General features: G+C 38.4%; 1 protein-coding gene across 1 annotated transcript in view; it reads right to left on the minus strand.

Moving 5' to 3' along the window:
- Positions 1-9,246: 9,246 nt before the first annotated feature.
- The window catches only part of GTF2A1 (general transcription factor IIA subunit 1), a 44,709-nt gene continuing 38,673 nt past the window's right edge, over positions 9,247-15,282 (minus strand). Inside the window, exon 9 of the mRNA XM_007987487.3 lies at positions 9,247-14,133. Within this exon, the coding sequence (XP_007985678.1) occupies positions 14,026-14,133 (108 nt within the window). The 3' untranslated portion in view covers positions 9,247-14,025. The remainder of the gene's footprint in view (positions 14,134-15,282) is intronic.

Here is a 15,282-nt window from a genome sequence, read left to right on the forward strand (position 1 = left end):
GGGACTGAGAAGTCTCACAATATGTTGTCTGCAAACTGGAGAACCAGGAAAGATAATGGTGGAATTGAGTCTGAGTCCAGAAGCCTGAAAACTGGATAAACCAATGGTATAATTCTCAGAGTCTGAAGGCTCAAGAACCGGGAGCTTTGATGTTCAGGGGCAAAAGATGGATATTTTATTTAGCTCAAGATGAGCGAGAGAATTTGCCTCTCCTCTGTCTCCTTATTCTATATGAGACCTCCTCTTCATCCTGTAAGTTTCAGCTTAAATGTTATCTCTTCGGAAAAGACTTCGTCAGCCACATTTCCTGGAGTCAGTACTCACTCCCCTGTACACTGTATATTTCATTGTCCTTCTCTGGTCTCAATTGCACTTATCATTTACGTATTTATCTACTTATTTAATTTTAAAGTTTTACTTACTAATCATTTGTCTTTCCCAACTAGAATGTAAGCTCTGTGAGAGCAGGGGCTTGGTCTGTTATGCTCTCCACCATATCCCTAGCACCTAGAATAGTGTCTGTCACATTGTAGGCTCTTGGTAATTTGGATACACTGAATTGGCAAATGAATGAATGAGTGAATAAAAGAAACTGCAACTACTTTTGCTTTACATGTTCTTTCCCTGATGTGGTCCTTGTCAAGTTGACAATAATGGCGTGTACCCTGCCTTCTTTGGGTAGAGGTAGTCATGTGACCCAACTTGGGACAATTCTTGGTATGGTTTGGCTCTGTGTCCCCACCCAAATCTCACATGTAATTGTAATCCCCATGTGTCAGGAGAGGGGCCTGGTGGGAGATGATTGGATCATGGGGGCGGATTTCCCCCTTGTTGTTCTCATGATAGTGAGTTCTCACGAGGTCTCATGGTTTAAAAGTACGGCACAATCAACCCAAATGCCCATCAATGATAGCCTGGGTAAAGCAAATGTGAGAGAGAGATATATATATACACACACACATATATATATACACACACACCCCAGAATACTATGCAGCCATAAAAAGGATGAGATCATGTCCTTTGCAGGAAGGACATAAGCTGGAAGCCATTATCCTCAGCAAACTAATGTGGGAACAGAAAACCAAACTCTGCTTAGTCTCGCTTATAAGGGAGAGCTGAACAATGAGAACACATGGAAACATGGGAAGGGAACAACACATACTGGGGCCTGCCAGGGGAAGGCAGGAGGGTGAGCATTAGGAAAAAGAGCTAATGCACGTCAGGCTTAATACCTAGGCAATGGGTTGACAGGTGCAGCAAACCACCATGGCACACGTTTGCCTATGTAACAAACCTATACATCCTGCACATGTACCCTGGAACTTAAAAATAAATAATAAAATAAAATAAGTGTGGCACTGCCCACTTCGCTCTCGCTCTCTCCTTTTCCACCATAGTAAGATGCACCTTGCTCAATTATAAGTTTCCTGAGGCCTCCCCAGCCATGCAGAACTGTGGGTCAATTAAATCTCTTTTCTTTATAAATTACTCGGTCTCAGGTAGTTCTTTATAACAGTGTGATAATGGACTAATACAATTATGAACCTACACTCTTTTGAATACAGTGATTAGTCCAAGGATTGTCCACAGGTCCAAGCCAGGCCAATTGGTGCACTTCAACAAAAGTTTCAAAATAGAAAATTAAAATAAGAAATTCTCTTGGCTCACAAACTTCAAGGATATGTATGTAGGGTCATGGGTAGCCACCATCTTCTTTTGAAGCATTAAGGGTCTGTCAAGGGTAGACCAATGTGAGATTAAAACTTAAAGTGAAGCTGGGCTAAGAGATACAGCTAGAAAGAGCGCCTTGATAACTTCAGTTAAACCTGGTTTCCAGTCTTGCTTGAAACTGGTATTGCAGTTCAGTGAGTCACTACATTTCTATTTTTGCTCAAGCCAGATTGAGTTGGGTTCCTGTACCATGAAACTAAGAGTCCTGACGATGAGTGGGTGCTTCACACAGGTAACTCCCAAGCTTTCTGCTCCTCTCTGCCAAATGAAAGACTAAAGTAGAGCAACACCAAGCAACAGCCATGGCATTTGGCAGTTCTGCCATCCTGGAGTGCAGTTCAAAAACTGAGCTTGAGAGAGGACAGCTACAAGTCTACTCCCTGTTTCAGAGCAGCTGCATGCTGTCTGAGAGGTCCTGCCGCAGTTCCCTTTCTTTCACTCCTCATTAAGCAACAAGGAGCAAGGCTGATGGTCAATGGAGGGTAACTTTTCTTTCTTCCACCCCAGACCCACTCTGAAAAAGATCCCTTGTTCCAGATCAGATCATTAATAGCACTGGCAATGGCTATGACCCTTCCTCCCTTTCCACCAACCCTACTCCTCCTCCCAATGTCCAGGTCCGGATGAGAGGCAAATTGAATTTTTTTTTTTTTTTTTTTTTTTTTTTGAGATGGAGTCTCGCTCTGTCGCCCAGGCTGGAGTGCAGTGGCCGGGTTTCCGCTCACTGCAAGCTCCGCCTCCCGGGTTCGCGCAATTCTCCTGCCTCAGCCTCCCAAGCAGCTGGGACTACAGGCGCCCGCCACCTCGCCGGGCTTATTTTTTTGTACTTTTAGTAGAGACGGGGTTTCACCGCGTTAGCCAGGATGGTCTCGATCTCCTGACCTCGTGATCCGCCCGTCTCGGCCTCCCAAAGTGCTGGGATTACAGGCTTGAGCCACCACGCCCGGCCCGCAAATTGAAATCTTATGCCAAATCACAGAGCTGTGGCTGGCTTCCTTATTCTACTCCTTTATGAAAAGAAATAGCAATGATATCAGTAGGGTTGGTTGTGCCTGGTTGGTTGCAAAACAAAACCTTTTCTGCCCCAGAGTCAGAACAATTCATAATGAGTGCTTTAAAGCTCAAAAGAAAAACTTAGCAAAAGGCGGCAAAATGTTCAGCAAAATTCATACAAGAGAGGTGAAGTCCTTATCTCTCCACTTAGCACTTGACTGGGCCACCTGGCTTCTCACTCTAATTCATCATTTTCTTGAATATGCTTATAACCTGTCAGGGATCTATTCCTTTCCCTTAAACTTCCTCGCTTAGGGACAGCATCTCCCTCCAGAGTTCTCACCTTCTCCCCATGTGTTTCCTTAAGTCCAGGGTTCATCAGAAAAAAAAGACCTCCTCATATGCAGTGAAGCCATTCCCGTTCATAAACTTGATTTCTGTTGCTAAGACCTAGGGGCAAGAAAATACAGAAATTGGGCAGCTTCCGAAGTCTAACCAGTTCTCAGAACCAAGTAGTGAAGAGAAGACAAAGAACCAAAATTTATTCTATTGTTTTAAGCCACCCAGTTTGTGGTCATTTGTTATGGCAACCATAGGAAACTAATGCACTAGGTCATGGCACGCCTGCTCTGTGCTTAAACCTGTGCTATGTGCTCTGCACTCCTTATTCATGGCAAAAACATCCTTACAAGGGAGGTACTGTTATCCTTGTTTAACAGACAAAGTGCTTAGATGCCTTGTCCAAGGTCTGCCGAGGAGAGAGTGGAGCCTGAATTCAAATTCAAGTCTATCCAATTCTAAAGCTCGTGCTTTCTCCACCATGCCACTATTTCTGTAGTTAATAAAATGTTTGTTTTCAAATAATTAAAGAATACGATCTGGCCAGGCACGGTGGCTCACACCTGTAATTCCAGCACTTTGGGAGGCCGAGGTCTGTGGATCACTTGAGGTCAGGAGTTCGAGACCAGCCTCGCCAACTTGGTGAAAACTTGTCTCTACTGAAAATACAAAAATTAGCCGGGCATGGTGGGGGATGCCTGTAATCCCAGCTACTCAGGAGGCTGAACCAGGAGAATCACTTGAACTTGGGAGGTGGAGGTTTCACGCAAAGGTTTCAGTAAGTCTAGATGGCGCCACTGCACTGCAGCCTGGGTGACAGAGTGAGATTCTGTCTCAAAAAAAAAAGAAGAAAAGGCCGGGCGCGGTGGCTCAAGCCTGTAATCCCAGCACTTTGGGAGGCCGAGACGGGTGGATCACGAGGTCAGGAGATCGAGACCATCCTGGCTAGCACAGTGAAACCCCGTCTCTACTAAAAAATACAAAAAACTAGCCGGGCGAGGTGGCGGGCGCCTGTAGTCCCAGCTACACGGGAGGCTGAGGCAGGAGAATGGTGTAAACCTGGGAGGTGGAGCTTGCAGTGAGCTGAGACCCGGCCACTGCACTCCAGCCCTGGCGACAGAGCAAGACTCTGTCTCAAAAAAAAAAAAAAAAAAAAAAAGAAGAAAAAAAGAACAGGATCTGATTCTGATTCTCTGATTTCCAGTTTTTAGCATATTTGATATCCAGAACATTTCTTAATACTTCTTCCTCTCTTATATGACACAATTATTTTCAGTAATAATCATAAAATGAAATGAATGTATTTCATGTATGGACCAAAATTTGCATTTACCAAACAAAATGATTGCACTTCACAGTCCACGCATTTGTTGCATAATTAAGCAGAAATAAAAATTCCCAGTGGTCACATAGAAGGATGTAATTGAAGAACTAAATTTTGTTTCTTTCCTTACAGCTGTTGTGCTCCAACTCTTCCTTTTTATTCTACTGCTTAAACACAAAAATAGACACTACCACAGAAGTTGGAGGCATGAGCTGAGCCATAAGTGAGTAGAAACAATTCTAAACCTCCAAGAATCTACTTTAGAAACAAACTAATGTGGCTGTGCCCTCATGTTGGAGTCTGACTATATAACTGGGAGTTGTCTGAATTAACTTCCACACTGAACACAACATTCACTAAAAAATATGTAGGCCAGGCACAATGGCTCACACCTGTAATCCCAATACTTTTGGAGGCCGAGGTGGAAAGATCGTTTGACCCCAGGAGTTTAAGACTAGCCTGGACAACATAGCAAGACCTAATCTCTACTAAAAAATAAAGAATTAGCCAGGTGTGGTGGTACGTACCTGTAGTCGCAGCTCCTGTGGAGGCTGAGGAAGGAGTATCACTTGAGCCCGAAGGTTGAGGCTACAGTGAGCTATGATCATGCCACTGCACTGCAGCTTGGGTAACAGAGCAAGATGATGTCTCAAAATAATAATAGTATTAATAAGCTTTTCTTCTTTTACTACTGTAGTAAAAACAAAAAACACACACAACATAAAATTTACCATCTTACCCAATTTTAACTGTACAGTTTAGTAGTGTTAAGATCATTCACACAGTTGTACAACAGATCTCCAGAACTTTTTCATCTTGCAAAACTCAATCTCTATATCCATTGAACAATTCATCATTTCCTGCTTTCTCCAGCCTGGGGTAACCATCATTCTACTTTTTGTTTCTAAGAATTTGATCACTATAGATAACCTCATTTAAGTGGAATTACGTAGTATTTATCTTTTTGTGATTGACTTATTTCATGTATGTGAAAGGTAAAAAAAATGAAGTTACCAAATATTTTATTAAAATTAAACATTAATGGGTTTCATGCCACTGAACTGTACACTTAAAAATGGCAAAAATGGTAACTTTTACATATATTTCATCACAGTAAAAAAAAAAATGGAAAAACACTCAACACTAACTGTAACAGTTAGACCAGTTAGAACAAAAAAATCATTTCTTATGGAAAGGTGTTCTATCATTAACATAGTTTAGGATTGCTGGCACGTTGTAGTAATAAAAAGCACACTAAATTTAATCAATTTAATTATGATTGTGTTTATATTTTTGGCCAGCAGTTCACTTCCTTATTGCCCGTCCCCCAGGACTGACTGCCCCCCTCCCTGGGCACAACACTACTGCAAAATATGCCAAGAGCAGGATCTGACAGCTTTACCATGAGGCTGTCCAGCAATGTGGGCTCCCATGCTCACATATTTAAAGTGGGGTTTTTCAGTAACTCAGTCAGTTCAGGTTGCCATAACAAAATACCATGAAATTGGTAGTTTCTAAACAATTGGCATTTATGTCTCACCGTTCTAGAGACTGAGAAGTCCAAGATCAAGGGGCCAGCAGATTTGGTGTCTGGTGTGAGGCTGTTCCTTGTTGCACTCTCACATGGTGGAAGGGGCTAGCTAGCTCTCTGAGTCTCTTCATAAGTGCATTATGCCCTCACTGCTAAAGACACCCTCTTCTAATACCATCACCTTGGGTTAGAATTGCAGCATATGAATTTGGGGGGGTAGAAACATTCAGACTATAACAACCACCACAGGACATTTGTCTCCAAGTTTCTATATTCTTGATGCATCCCGCCATGAAACCGGCAGAAGCCATGCTCACTTTAATTGCATTAGGGAGCTCTCTTAGGAATAAACTTATTTCACCATCAGATTCACCAGAAGAGAAGTGATATGAGGTGAGGCTAAACAGATCTCCTTCAGGCAAACAAACATACTGATTTGTGTGTGTGTGTGAAAACATTCTTTTCCTTTAACTCATTGAACTATTAGGAGAGGGTAAAAACAGAACTGACTACTTTGCCAATCCCCAAGTCTTCACTGAATGACTCTTCAGGACTTTGCTGTCATGGTCCCAGCTAGTGTTTTTATTTGTCTGTCTTTTCAGAGTGGTGAGTATGGACAGAATATCTCCTCTGAATAGAAACAAGAGACCAGGTTGCTGCAAGGCCACAGCCTCTTATTCACAGTATCTAAGATGGAAACCATTCGTTCCTGGAAACTGAGGTGATGAAAAGACCCATCCCATTCTAAGCTAGGGATGGAGTATCTTGACCTCACTCTGCCAATCTGCCCTAGCTTCACACTATGGTCTCACTGTGTGGCCTTAGGCAAATTACTTGGCCTCCACACAAAGCTCCATCAACTCATCTGTAAAATGAAGATAAAAATAACTACCCTCAAGGGTACTGTGTGTATTTGAAAAAACAGACAATGCATTTGGCACTCAAGAAGTATTTATTCCGAGTCCCCATCCCCCTCTTCTTCATACTTGCTGCATACTTCAAAACCAGTATTTCCAAACACTTCTCTCTGTTCCACAAAAGCTGTGTCTAAAAATCTTTCAGAGTCCTTCTTCTACCTGTAATGCCCTCCTTGAGAACAGGAACTCTTGGTTGTGGGAGATGAATTCTATGGAAAGGCTCCAGAACACATGTCAAAAAGGAAGTTTTAAGAACATGAAAATAACACTAAGTTTATATAGCACACACCCTCTTTATAACGTAGAACTTAAAAACTGAGTGCCAGCTCAAGATAGAGCACAGGGTCCTTATATATTTCACACCGAGGAGGAGAGGAAGTCTTGGAAACTAGATCAAAGCAGACTTGTGCTAGAACAAGTTCAGGAAGATGTCAAGGACTTTGGAGTCTCCGTGCTCTTTCAAATCCTACAAATGGACCTCCAGTGGCCTCATCCACTGAGGCCCAGATTGGCCCCCCAGAGAGAGGCTATGCAAGGGATGAAGAATCTTGAAGGGACTCTGCCAATTCTACCAATCAGTCACTTCATGAACACTGTACTGGGTTTGAATATGGGTCTAGTTGTCACGGTACACATAGTAGGTACCCAAGTATTTGCAGAATACATGAACGACAATATATAATGGGCTTAAATGTAACAAACTCCTTTATGTTCCAAGGTAATCAGCCAACCACAATTGTGATGCTGATATTACAAGTATTGCTATTTTGGTAATTCACTGAAGATTTTTGAATAGGATATTGAATGCCTAATTGGAAGCAAGGGCTAATTGTGAAGGCAAAAGACTCCTACAAGGGAAATGTGATTCTTAAGACATACTTTGCATGAATAATGCTTTTTTTTTTCTTGGTTGCAAACAATAGAAAGAGACTCTGATTATTTTAAGCAGAAAAGAGATTGGAAGGGTACACTAGTTTGCAGCAAAAGTCTGCTCAGGAGGTTGCCAATAGCCCTCTTGCCCCAGTCACTATCACACCACCAGACCTGAACATATACAGGACCTCTGATCCTGCAACTTTGTTTCATGCTCTTAAGACTCAAAGTCCTGAGTGTAAGCATCAGTCTGACCACTTCTCAAGATTTTGGTCCCTGTTTCTGGATCCAGTGATGGGTGACTTGTTACTTGCTATTCTACTTCCATAAAGAGGTATATATTACCCTCCATTCTTCTTGGTATGAAGCAAGACAGTAAGGGTATTCTGACACAGAGAAGCCAAAACAACAAATGTCCCTTGTGCATCCCTGCTGAAAGTAAACAGTTCTAAAGAGCTTTACTCTCAGGCGGGCATGGTGGCTCACACCTGTAATCTTAGCACTTTGGAAGACTAAAGCGGGTGGATCACGAGGTCAAGAGATTGAGACCATTCTGGCTAACACGGTGAAACCCTGTCTCTACTAAAAATACAAAAACAAAATTAGGCAAGCATGGTGGCGGGTGCCTGTAGTCCCAGTTACTTGGGAGGCTGAGGCAGGAGAACGGCGTGAACCTGGGAGGTAGAGCTTGCAGTGAGCCGAGACAGTGCCACTGCACTCCAGCCTGGGTGACAGAGTGAGACTCAGTCTCAAAAAACAACAACAAAAAAACCTTTACTCTCTTCATCTCCTGCAACTAACCTGGGTGAACTTTAGTTTTCCTGGTCCTACTTGCCGCACTCAGCAAAGCCACCCTAACCTATGCATCATTAGCATGGAGGTTCTGTCAACACAGAGAAGTCAATATGCCCTTTTTCAAAGTGGAGGAGACATTGTGAGAATCAGAGTAATGTATCCGTATCTTCAGTGTTTGACAACTCTGTTTTTCTCCCTAAATTAACTGGACAGACTCCATTAATATTTGGAAAAGTCAATTTTTAAAATGATAGTTCTATCATAGTTTTAGCTTTCAGAAAATTCGACTTAACTTAGACATATAATCTAGGACTTTTTTGGCAGGGGGAGAGAGGGAGCTTAAAAGCCCTCCCACTGTTTCATTACCCCTCTCCCATACCCAGCACTCAATTTTCTTCCCTCTGACACTTTCCGCTGTAACCAGATGCATTGTTTCACCAACTTACCCTCCCAGGCTTGTTTGTGTTTCACTGACTCTCAATTCATTTTTGCTACTTTTGATCGTTAATTTTTTTTTCCTGGTTCATAAGTAATTTTAAATTATGCAAATAATTATGAAATTAAGCAAATAATTGTGACATCTGAGTGCTGACCGTGTACTAGGCACCAGCCTAAGAGCTTTACATGCATCACACCTCATTTCATCCTCAAAATCTTGTCATTTTACAGATGGAGAAACAAAAGCCAAAAGCTTAAGCTTAATCAAAGTAGGAGCTTGAATTAAACTGCAAAATACAAGATTTGCTGGCAATAAATAAGATATCTTTATTATGATTACGTTAATAGTTAAAATTTGCATGTTTTCTAGATAGTCTGTTAACAGGATAAAAAAATACAAAAAGGTGAGAGGTTCTTAATGATTCAGCTGAATTAACTATAAAATTAAAATACCTGCTAATTATTTAGTATCTTCTAAAATAACACAAAATATATTCAATATGCAATACAAACCTCAGTAACCCAATTCTCCTAATATGCAATTAGTTATAACCTCTGAACTAAGAGGACGTGGTTTGGCTAAACAGAGAAATAACAATGTTTTTATCCTAGGTAATCTATACTTTGGAGTAGAAATACTCATTTAATACAATATGTTAATTATTAATATTTCACAAGGAGTAATCTTTATTTTAAAAAACAATGTTAATTATACCAATTTTTAGTTATAATTTGTTAATGTGAATTTGCCCAACCTAAATTCCTGTGTACCTGGAAAATACAACTTTTTAAAAGCTACTATTAATAATTTGCAACACAGTTTACTAATTCAAATTGACATCTCAACCTACTTATCTTTAAGGTACAGAATTTAGCATCTTTTTGTTGTTAAATGGAATTCTCATTAACAATGTAAAGCATTTTCCTTTCTAAATTGTATTTTATTCAATTATCTATAACAATGCCATATACTAGTAAGCAAAGCAAGCAACATTACTTTTTTTAAATAACATCTTTAATTAAAGTTTTTGCAAAGGTAGAATATTAAACTTAAAATAGGTCTTAGTACATCAAAATACTAAGTTCTCTAATTGTATTCCAAGATGGTCTTTAAAACATAATATCCCATATATCACAGAAGAGCAACCTTGATCTGCAATGAATTTTACAAACATAATAAATATATTTACGCCATTACACATAACAGTATGTACAACAGCAGTTGACAATAGTAGCTCAGAACAGCAAAAAGGATTAGCCCTGCCCCCCAAATCATAGTCCTGATGCAGACTGGACTTATTAAGGAACCTTGACTGAAAGAGGAATTACTAACTCAAAGTGTAGTAACTTCCCTTAAAAGAGAAGAGAAAATTTTTTTTTGTTCCTCAAAATAAACAAAAATGTTAGTTTGGTGTGTTCTTCATTAAACCATAGACAATGACAAAAGACAGAGTAAGGCAGGCTTAAAAAGGGAAGAATATAAACTTCATAATAATTTCCATAGCATAATAGGACTAAAATGCAAAGCTATTTAACAAACTCATGAGGAAACAAATAAAGCAACTATTTTTTAACTAAAGAATTCAAAATCTGCTATAGCTGATTCTGACAGGTAGGTGGAAGAAAGACATGAAATAAAATGAAAATGTACAAAGATGGATCAATAAACTATTACATTGCACAAAAGCTCAAAAAAAAGTTCAATATGAAATAATCAGAAAAACAGGAATTTTCTCAAGTGGAAGAAAATGCTAAGTCATAAAGAGAACTCCCAAGAGGAAATTACGTCTGTTTTCCTATACAAGGGGTATTCACCCTCTGGTAAGAATGGTGACATTATTGCTATGAGAATCAAAAATTACTCTTAGAGGGAGACAACTCTTTTCATTCCTCCATAAAAGCCAGGAAAAAAAAAAAATCTTTGATTTTCACTACAGCAAAAGAAAATATTCATATAAAAGCTATATGTTATTTCCTAAAACCAGAATCTATTATACTCATCAAGCATACATTTTAATTACTACACACTGCTCAAGTCTTGATGTAATCTTAGAACAAGAGTGGCTTTGCTTTTAAAAGAGGCAACAGTGTAAATGTGACATTATGATGGCATTTTAATTAACAGAAAGAAATGTGAACATTTAAAAAATAGAAAAGCCCAATATAAAGATCCCCCTCATATAACAGACATTTTACTCTAGAAATTAATTGCACATTAAAGATTTGTTTTAGCCATATGTGGCACTCCACAGAAATTAAACATGCTCTCAGGCATTCAAATGGTCTGATTACACAAATGACCACCAAGCAAGAGTTTGTATATTGAAAGGCACACATTTCCATGTTTTATCTTGTAATTTTGGGTAAATTTTCTTTAGCACTATTGATTAATGTTTTTTTAAGTAAAAGGTGCCATCACCATCTGTGCAAATCTAAACAAATCCTCTCCAGAAACCATTACTTATTTTCATAATACCAAGTCTGAACTATTTTCTGCCTTTAGATAAACATGCTACTTTCATTTTAAAATTCTCAAAGTGGAAATCCCTTGCCTTTTCAAAGGAATGACATTTCAATGGAACCTAATACGAAATGATTTGTTAAATACAATGTTAAAAGCATGATTAAGAATTCAAGTACAATAAAAGATAAGCAAGTGACATTCTTACAGCAAAAGCTACTATAATAAAACTAAAACATGCTATTTGATTAAAAAGGACACAATGCAAATAATATGTAAGAGCACAATTTGGTATGCAATGTAGCTTGGACCAGCCTTCAGAATTTTCACAGGTAAAAGAAAAGCATTTGCCAAGTATACCATAATTAATAGGCAATACACAGGTGCAAATACAAAGGGTTATTTCCTGCTTCAAAAATAACAAAATAACCACTCTGAAAGCAGTGGTTGTTAATATTTGAAAAATAAAGTTATAAAAACAGGCCAGTAAACAACGCTACTATGAATACGAATGTTTGTCTACATAGAGGGCCCAAGACAAGCTGAGTATCATACAGTAATCCAAGTTTCAGTAGCATAAAAACTACTAGATAGCCAAAGGGTTTCACTTAAGCAACACTGCAGCACTGCTGAATTTTTATAGGTAGTTCAGGTCACTGACTTAAGCTTTATTGAGTAAATACAAACCTACTAGCAACTATATTGAAGAACAGTTGAACAACAGGACTTCTGTGATGTTACTCCCTCCCATTTCCTCTTCTCTCAGTCTCACTAATAATGATATATATTCTAAAACCTCTGTGTGCTTTGAGAGTCGTAGAATAAACAAACTTCCCCTCAAAAAACTAATTAATATTGTCAAAATAAAAACTGTATTACCAGTTATGGCAGCTAAATAAAATCTAACTACTAGCATGCTAGACACCACCATTTACACCAAAGTTTAGAACATAATTTAAAGAGATCAAGGTGGTAAGCTGGGTGGGAAGTTGAAAAAAAAATTTTTGCCTTTTTTTAAAGTTAAAAGATTTGTGTTAAAAAAGGAACACTATGTAATAGCTCACAGTTTTCTTCTTTGTAATGTACTTTAAAAAGTGTTTATGTGTTACTTCTGAAAACACAAAGGCAAAAGGAAGACAAAAACTGAAGATTAAAAAAATATATCAATATACAGGTAACCTAAACACATGTAAATTTTGTCAAGATAAACCATGGAAAGTTGAATTCGTTGTAAGAACACAATGGTGAAGACAAGCATTCCTGCAGTTCTCCCAGGCAGCGAATTCACACTGAACACAGCAATGCCATATTGTTCTTCAGAGCCCCTTACAGAATACAGACCTATGCATTCTTAATATACATATTACATTTCTATTATTTTTAATATACAAGTCAAATTTCTATGCTTTCTTCCCGATGTGCAAACTGGAGCCAACGTCTTTATTTTCAATGGCCTGGAAGGGCCACCAAATGAAAGAGAGGTAACTTAGTGGCCCACCCACCTCTTCCCCCCAAATTTTCCCCTCAAATTACAAAGTTGATTTTAAAAACTTGTTGAATTAGAATAGATTTTTAAAATTCTTTACTAGTAAACACAAGAAACTTTTATAATTACTAAATTGTTTAATAAAAATCCAGGTCCTCACCACCTGCCCTATGCTAATCAATGCACAGACTGTTTACTGGATGTTTAGCTTAAAAACTAAACACATTTATAAGCACACACTTCAGCCCAACAGGAAAAGTCTACATATATTCATGTGTATACAATTTCAGCTAGATGGTATGCTTGCAAAATAAAACTATATTCCTGAGGAGCTAGTTTGGGGTTTCTTTTTAAGGTGTGGCACTAAAAGAAACAAATTAAGTTTTTCTGTAAGGAAATTAAAGTTGTCGTTTCAATTCCACTGAACTCAGACAAGACCCAAGTCTTTAATTACATTTAATAAGTATGAAAACCTAATTAAAATAAATATTCATTCCTGGGTCAAATTTTATCTCCAAACTATGATCAATGATAACTTTAAATCTTAAATAGATGTTTCATAAAGCTGGAAAGGAAGAGGTATATATCACTGAGGGAGAATAGCAAGTAAAAATATTTAAGACCTACTATGAGAGTTTTAAATTGTTTTCTTATACAAGTGAATTAAAATTCAACACAATTCTTACCCTTTTGTAAAAAGCTCACACGCAACTTTTACCAAATATAACCACATACAATAAGCAGTTTCAGTTCAATCTATCAAAACCGAAGTTTCTTCAGTTCATTCCAACAAGTATCTTCTGATTGAACCCAAGTTGGAGGAAGGAATATAGACAAAGCTTTACATGCTAATTACCGGTGGCAGGTACCTGTATTTAAAATCAACAATTATGGTTTTCCTACACAAAACCCCAACCCTCCCACCCAACAACCCCAGGTGCTACAGTTCCATGGCTTGCCAGTAAGTAGTGTCTATGTTGTCAAGGTCTATCTTTGTTCCAGTAGCTTTGCTTCTACTGCACTTTTCTGACATGCAGAAATGAAGTTTTGGTTGGCATATGCCCCAAGTTTCAAACTGTCCACTTTAAACTTTTTTTAAGTTTCTTTTATTTATAAAAGAAAAAAAGCAACTCTTCACCATTCTGCATCTCCAATGGCTTTGGAAAATATATAATCTCTTCCATTAAGATTCATAATGCCATCCTTGAGATGAAATTTCCATTTGTTTTTACTTCTGTGTATCTAAACGAAAGCAAAATTTAAAAAATTGAGAGATACAATCAGAAAACAGAGAAAACAAGTAACAAAAAATCCATACACACACACACACGCACGCACACCCACACCCCCCCCACCTCAACAAAACAGTATTTACAGTATTGTATTTAAAAATTGGTTTATTCTGTTTTTGCAGAGGCAGGGTCTCCCTATGTTGTGCTGGCCGGGCTCGAGCTCCTGGCCTCATGTGATCCTTCTGCCTCAGCCTCCAAAAGTGTTGGGATTACAAGCGTGAGCCACAGCACCTGGCCTAAAAATTGGTTTCTTAATAAAGTTTAATTTCACCAAAAAACAAAAACAAACACACACACACACACCAAAAAAAAAAAAAAAAAGAAAAAGAAAAAAAACAACTCACTAGGTGGGTTTAAAAACACATTTATCTGTAATTAGTACTATTTTATAGCTTTTAGTACTTGTGTTCATTAAAATAGTTAAAAAATATTTCTTTACAAAATGTCTTCTCTATCAGGTTTGCATATTTTCAAGGTCTACCTCCAAAAGACTATCCTCCACAAAGTTTTCCCAAATCTTACCAGCTAAAACTATTCTTTTCCACTGTTAAATTCCCAATGGTATTTTCACTGACATTTCTTACATTATTTGTTAAGTAATACAATTATGGACTCGCTTCTTCTACCAAAATAAAACTCCCTATAGCGCTCTCAAGACCTAACGTGGAACCTTATACATAGCAGTATTTTAAATATACATCTAAAGGATGCTAATCATCCAGTCACTTACAGCAGATTTCAAAAACTATGTACATCCACAGTTAAACAAAAAGAGCTGAAGGGCAGGCTCTGGGCACTCCCATCTTTGCCTTCACTTATAGTCCTTAGTTGTTTGTAATTCCATGGATTTGGTGGGGGAGAGGAGTTGTTAAACTTAATGAACTGAAGTGACCTTTCTTCCTTTTCCCAGTAAGTCACACTAATTATTTAATGTTCAGTTCAAGTTCCACATCTTCTGCAAAGAAGGCCCCATGGTTCTCCCTATTCTATGATCTAAAGGTACCTAAAAAAAAAAAAAAATCAACTAGTTCAGGCTTTCATTTTCAGAAGAAGAAATGACAGCTTGGATAGGGTTCAATGGCTTGACTAAAGGTATACT

The sequence above is a fragment of the Chlorocebus sabaeus genome, chromosome 24 (assembly GCF_047675955.1).
Source record: "Chlorocebus sabaeus isolate Y175 chromosome 24, mChlSab1.0.hap1, whole genome shotgun sequence".
NCBI classification, from domain to species: Eukaryota; Metazoa; Chordata; class Mammalia; order Primates; family Cercopithecidae; genus Chlorocebus; species Chlorocebus sabaeus.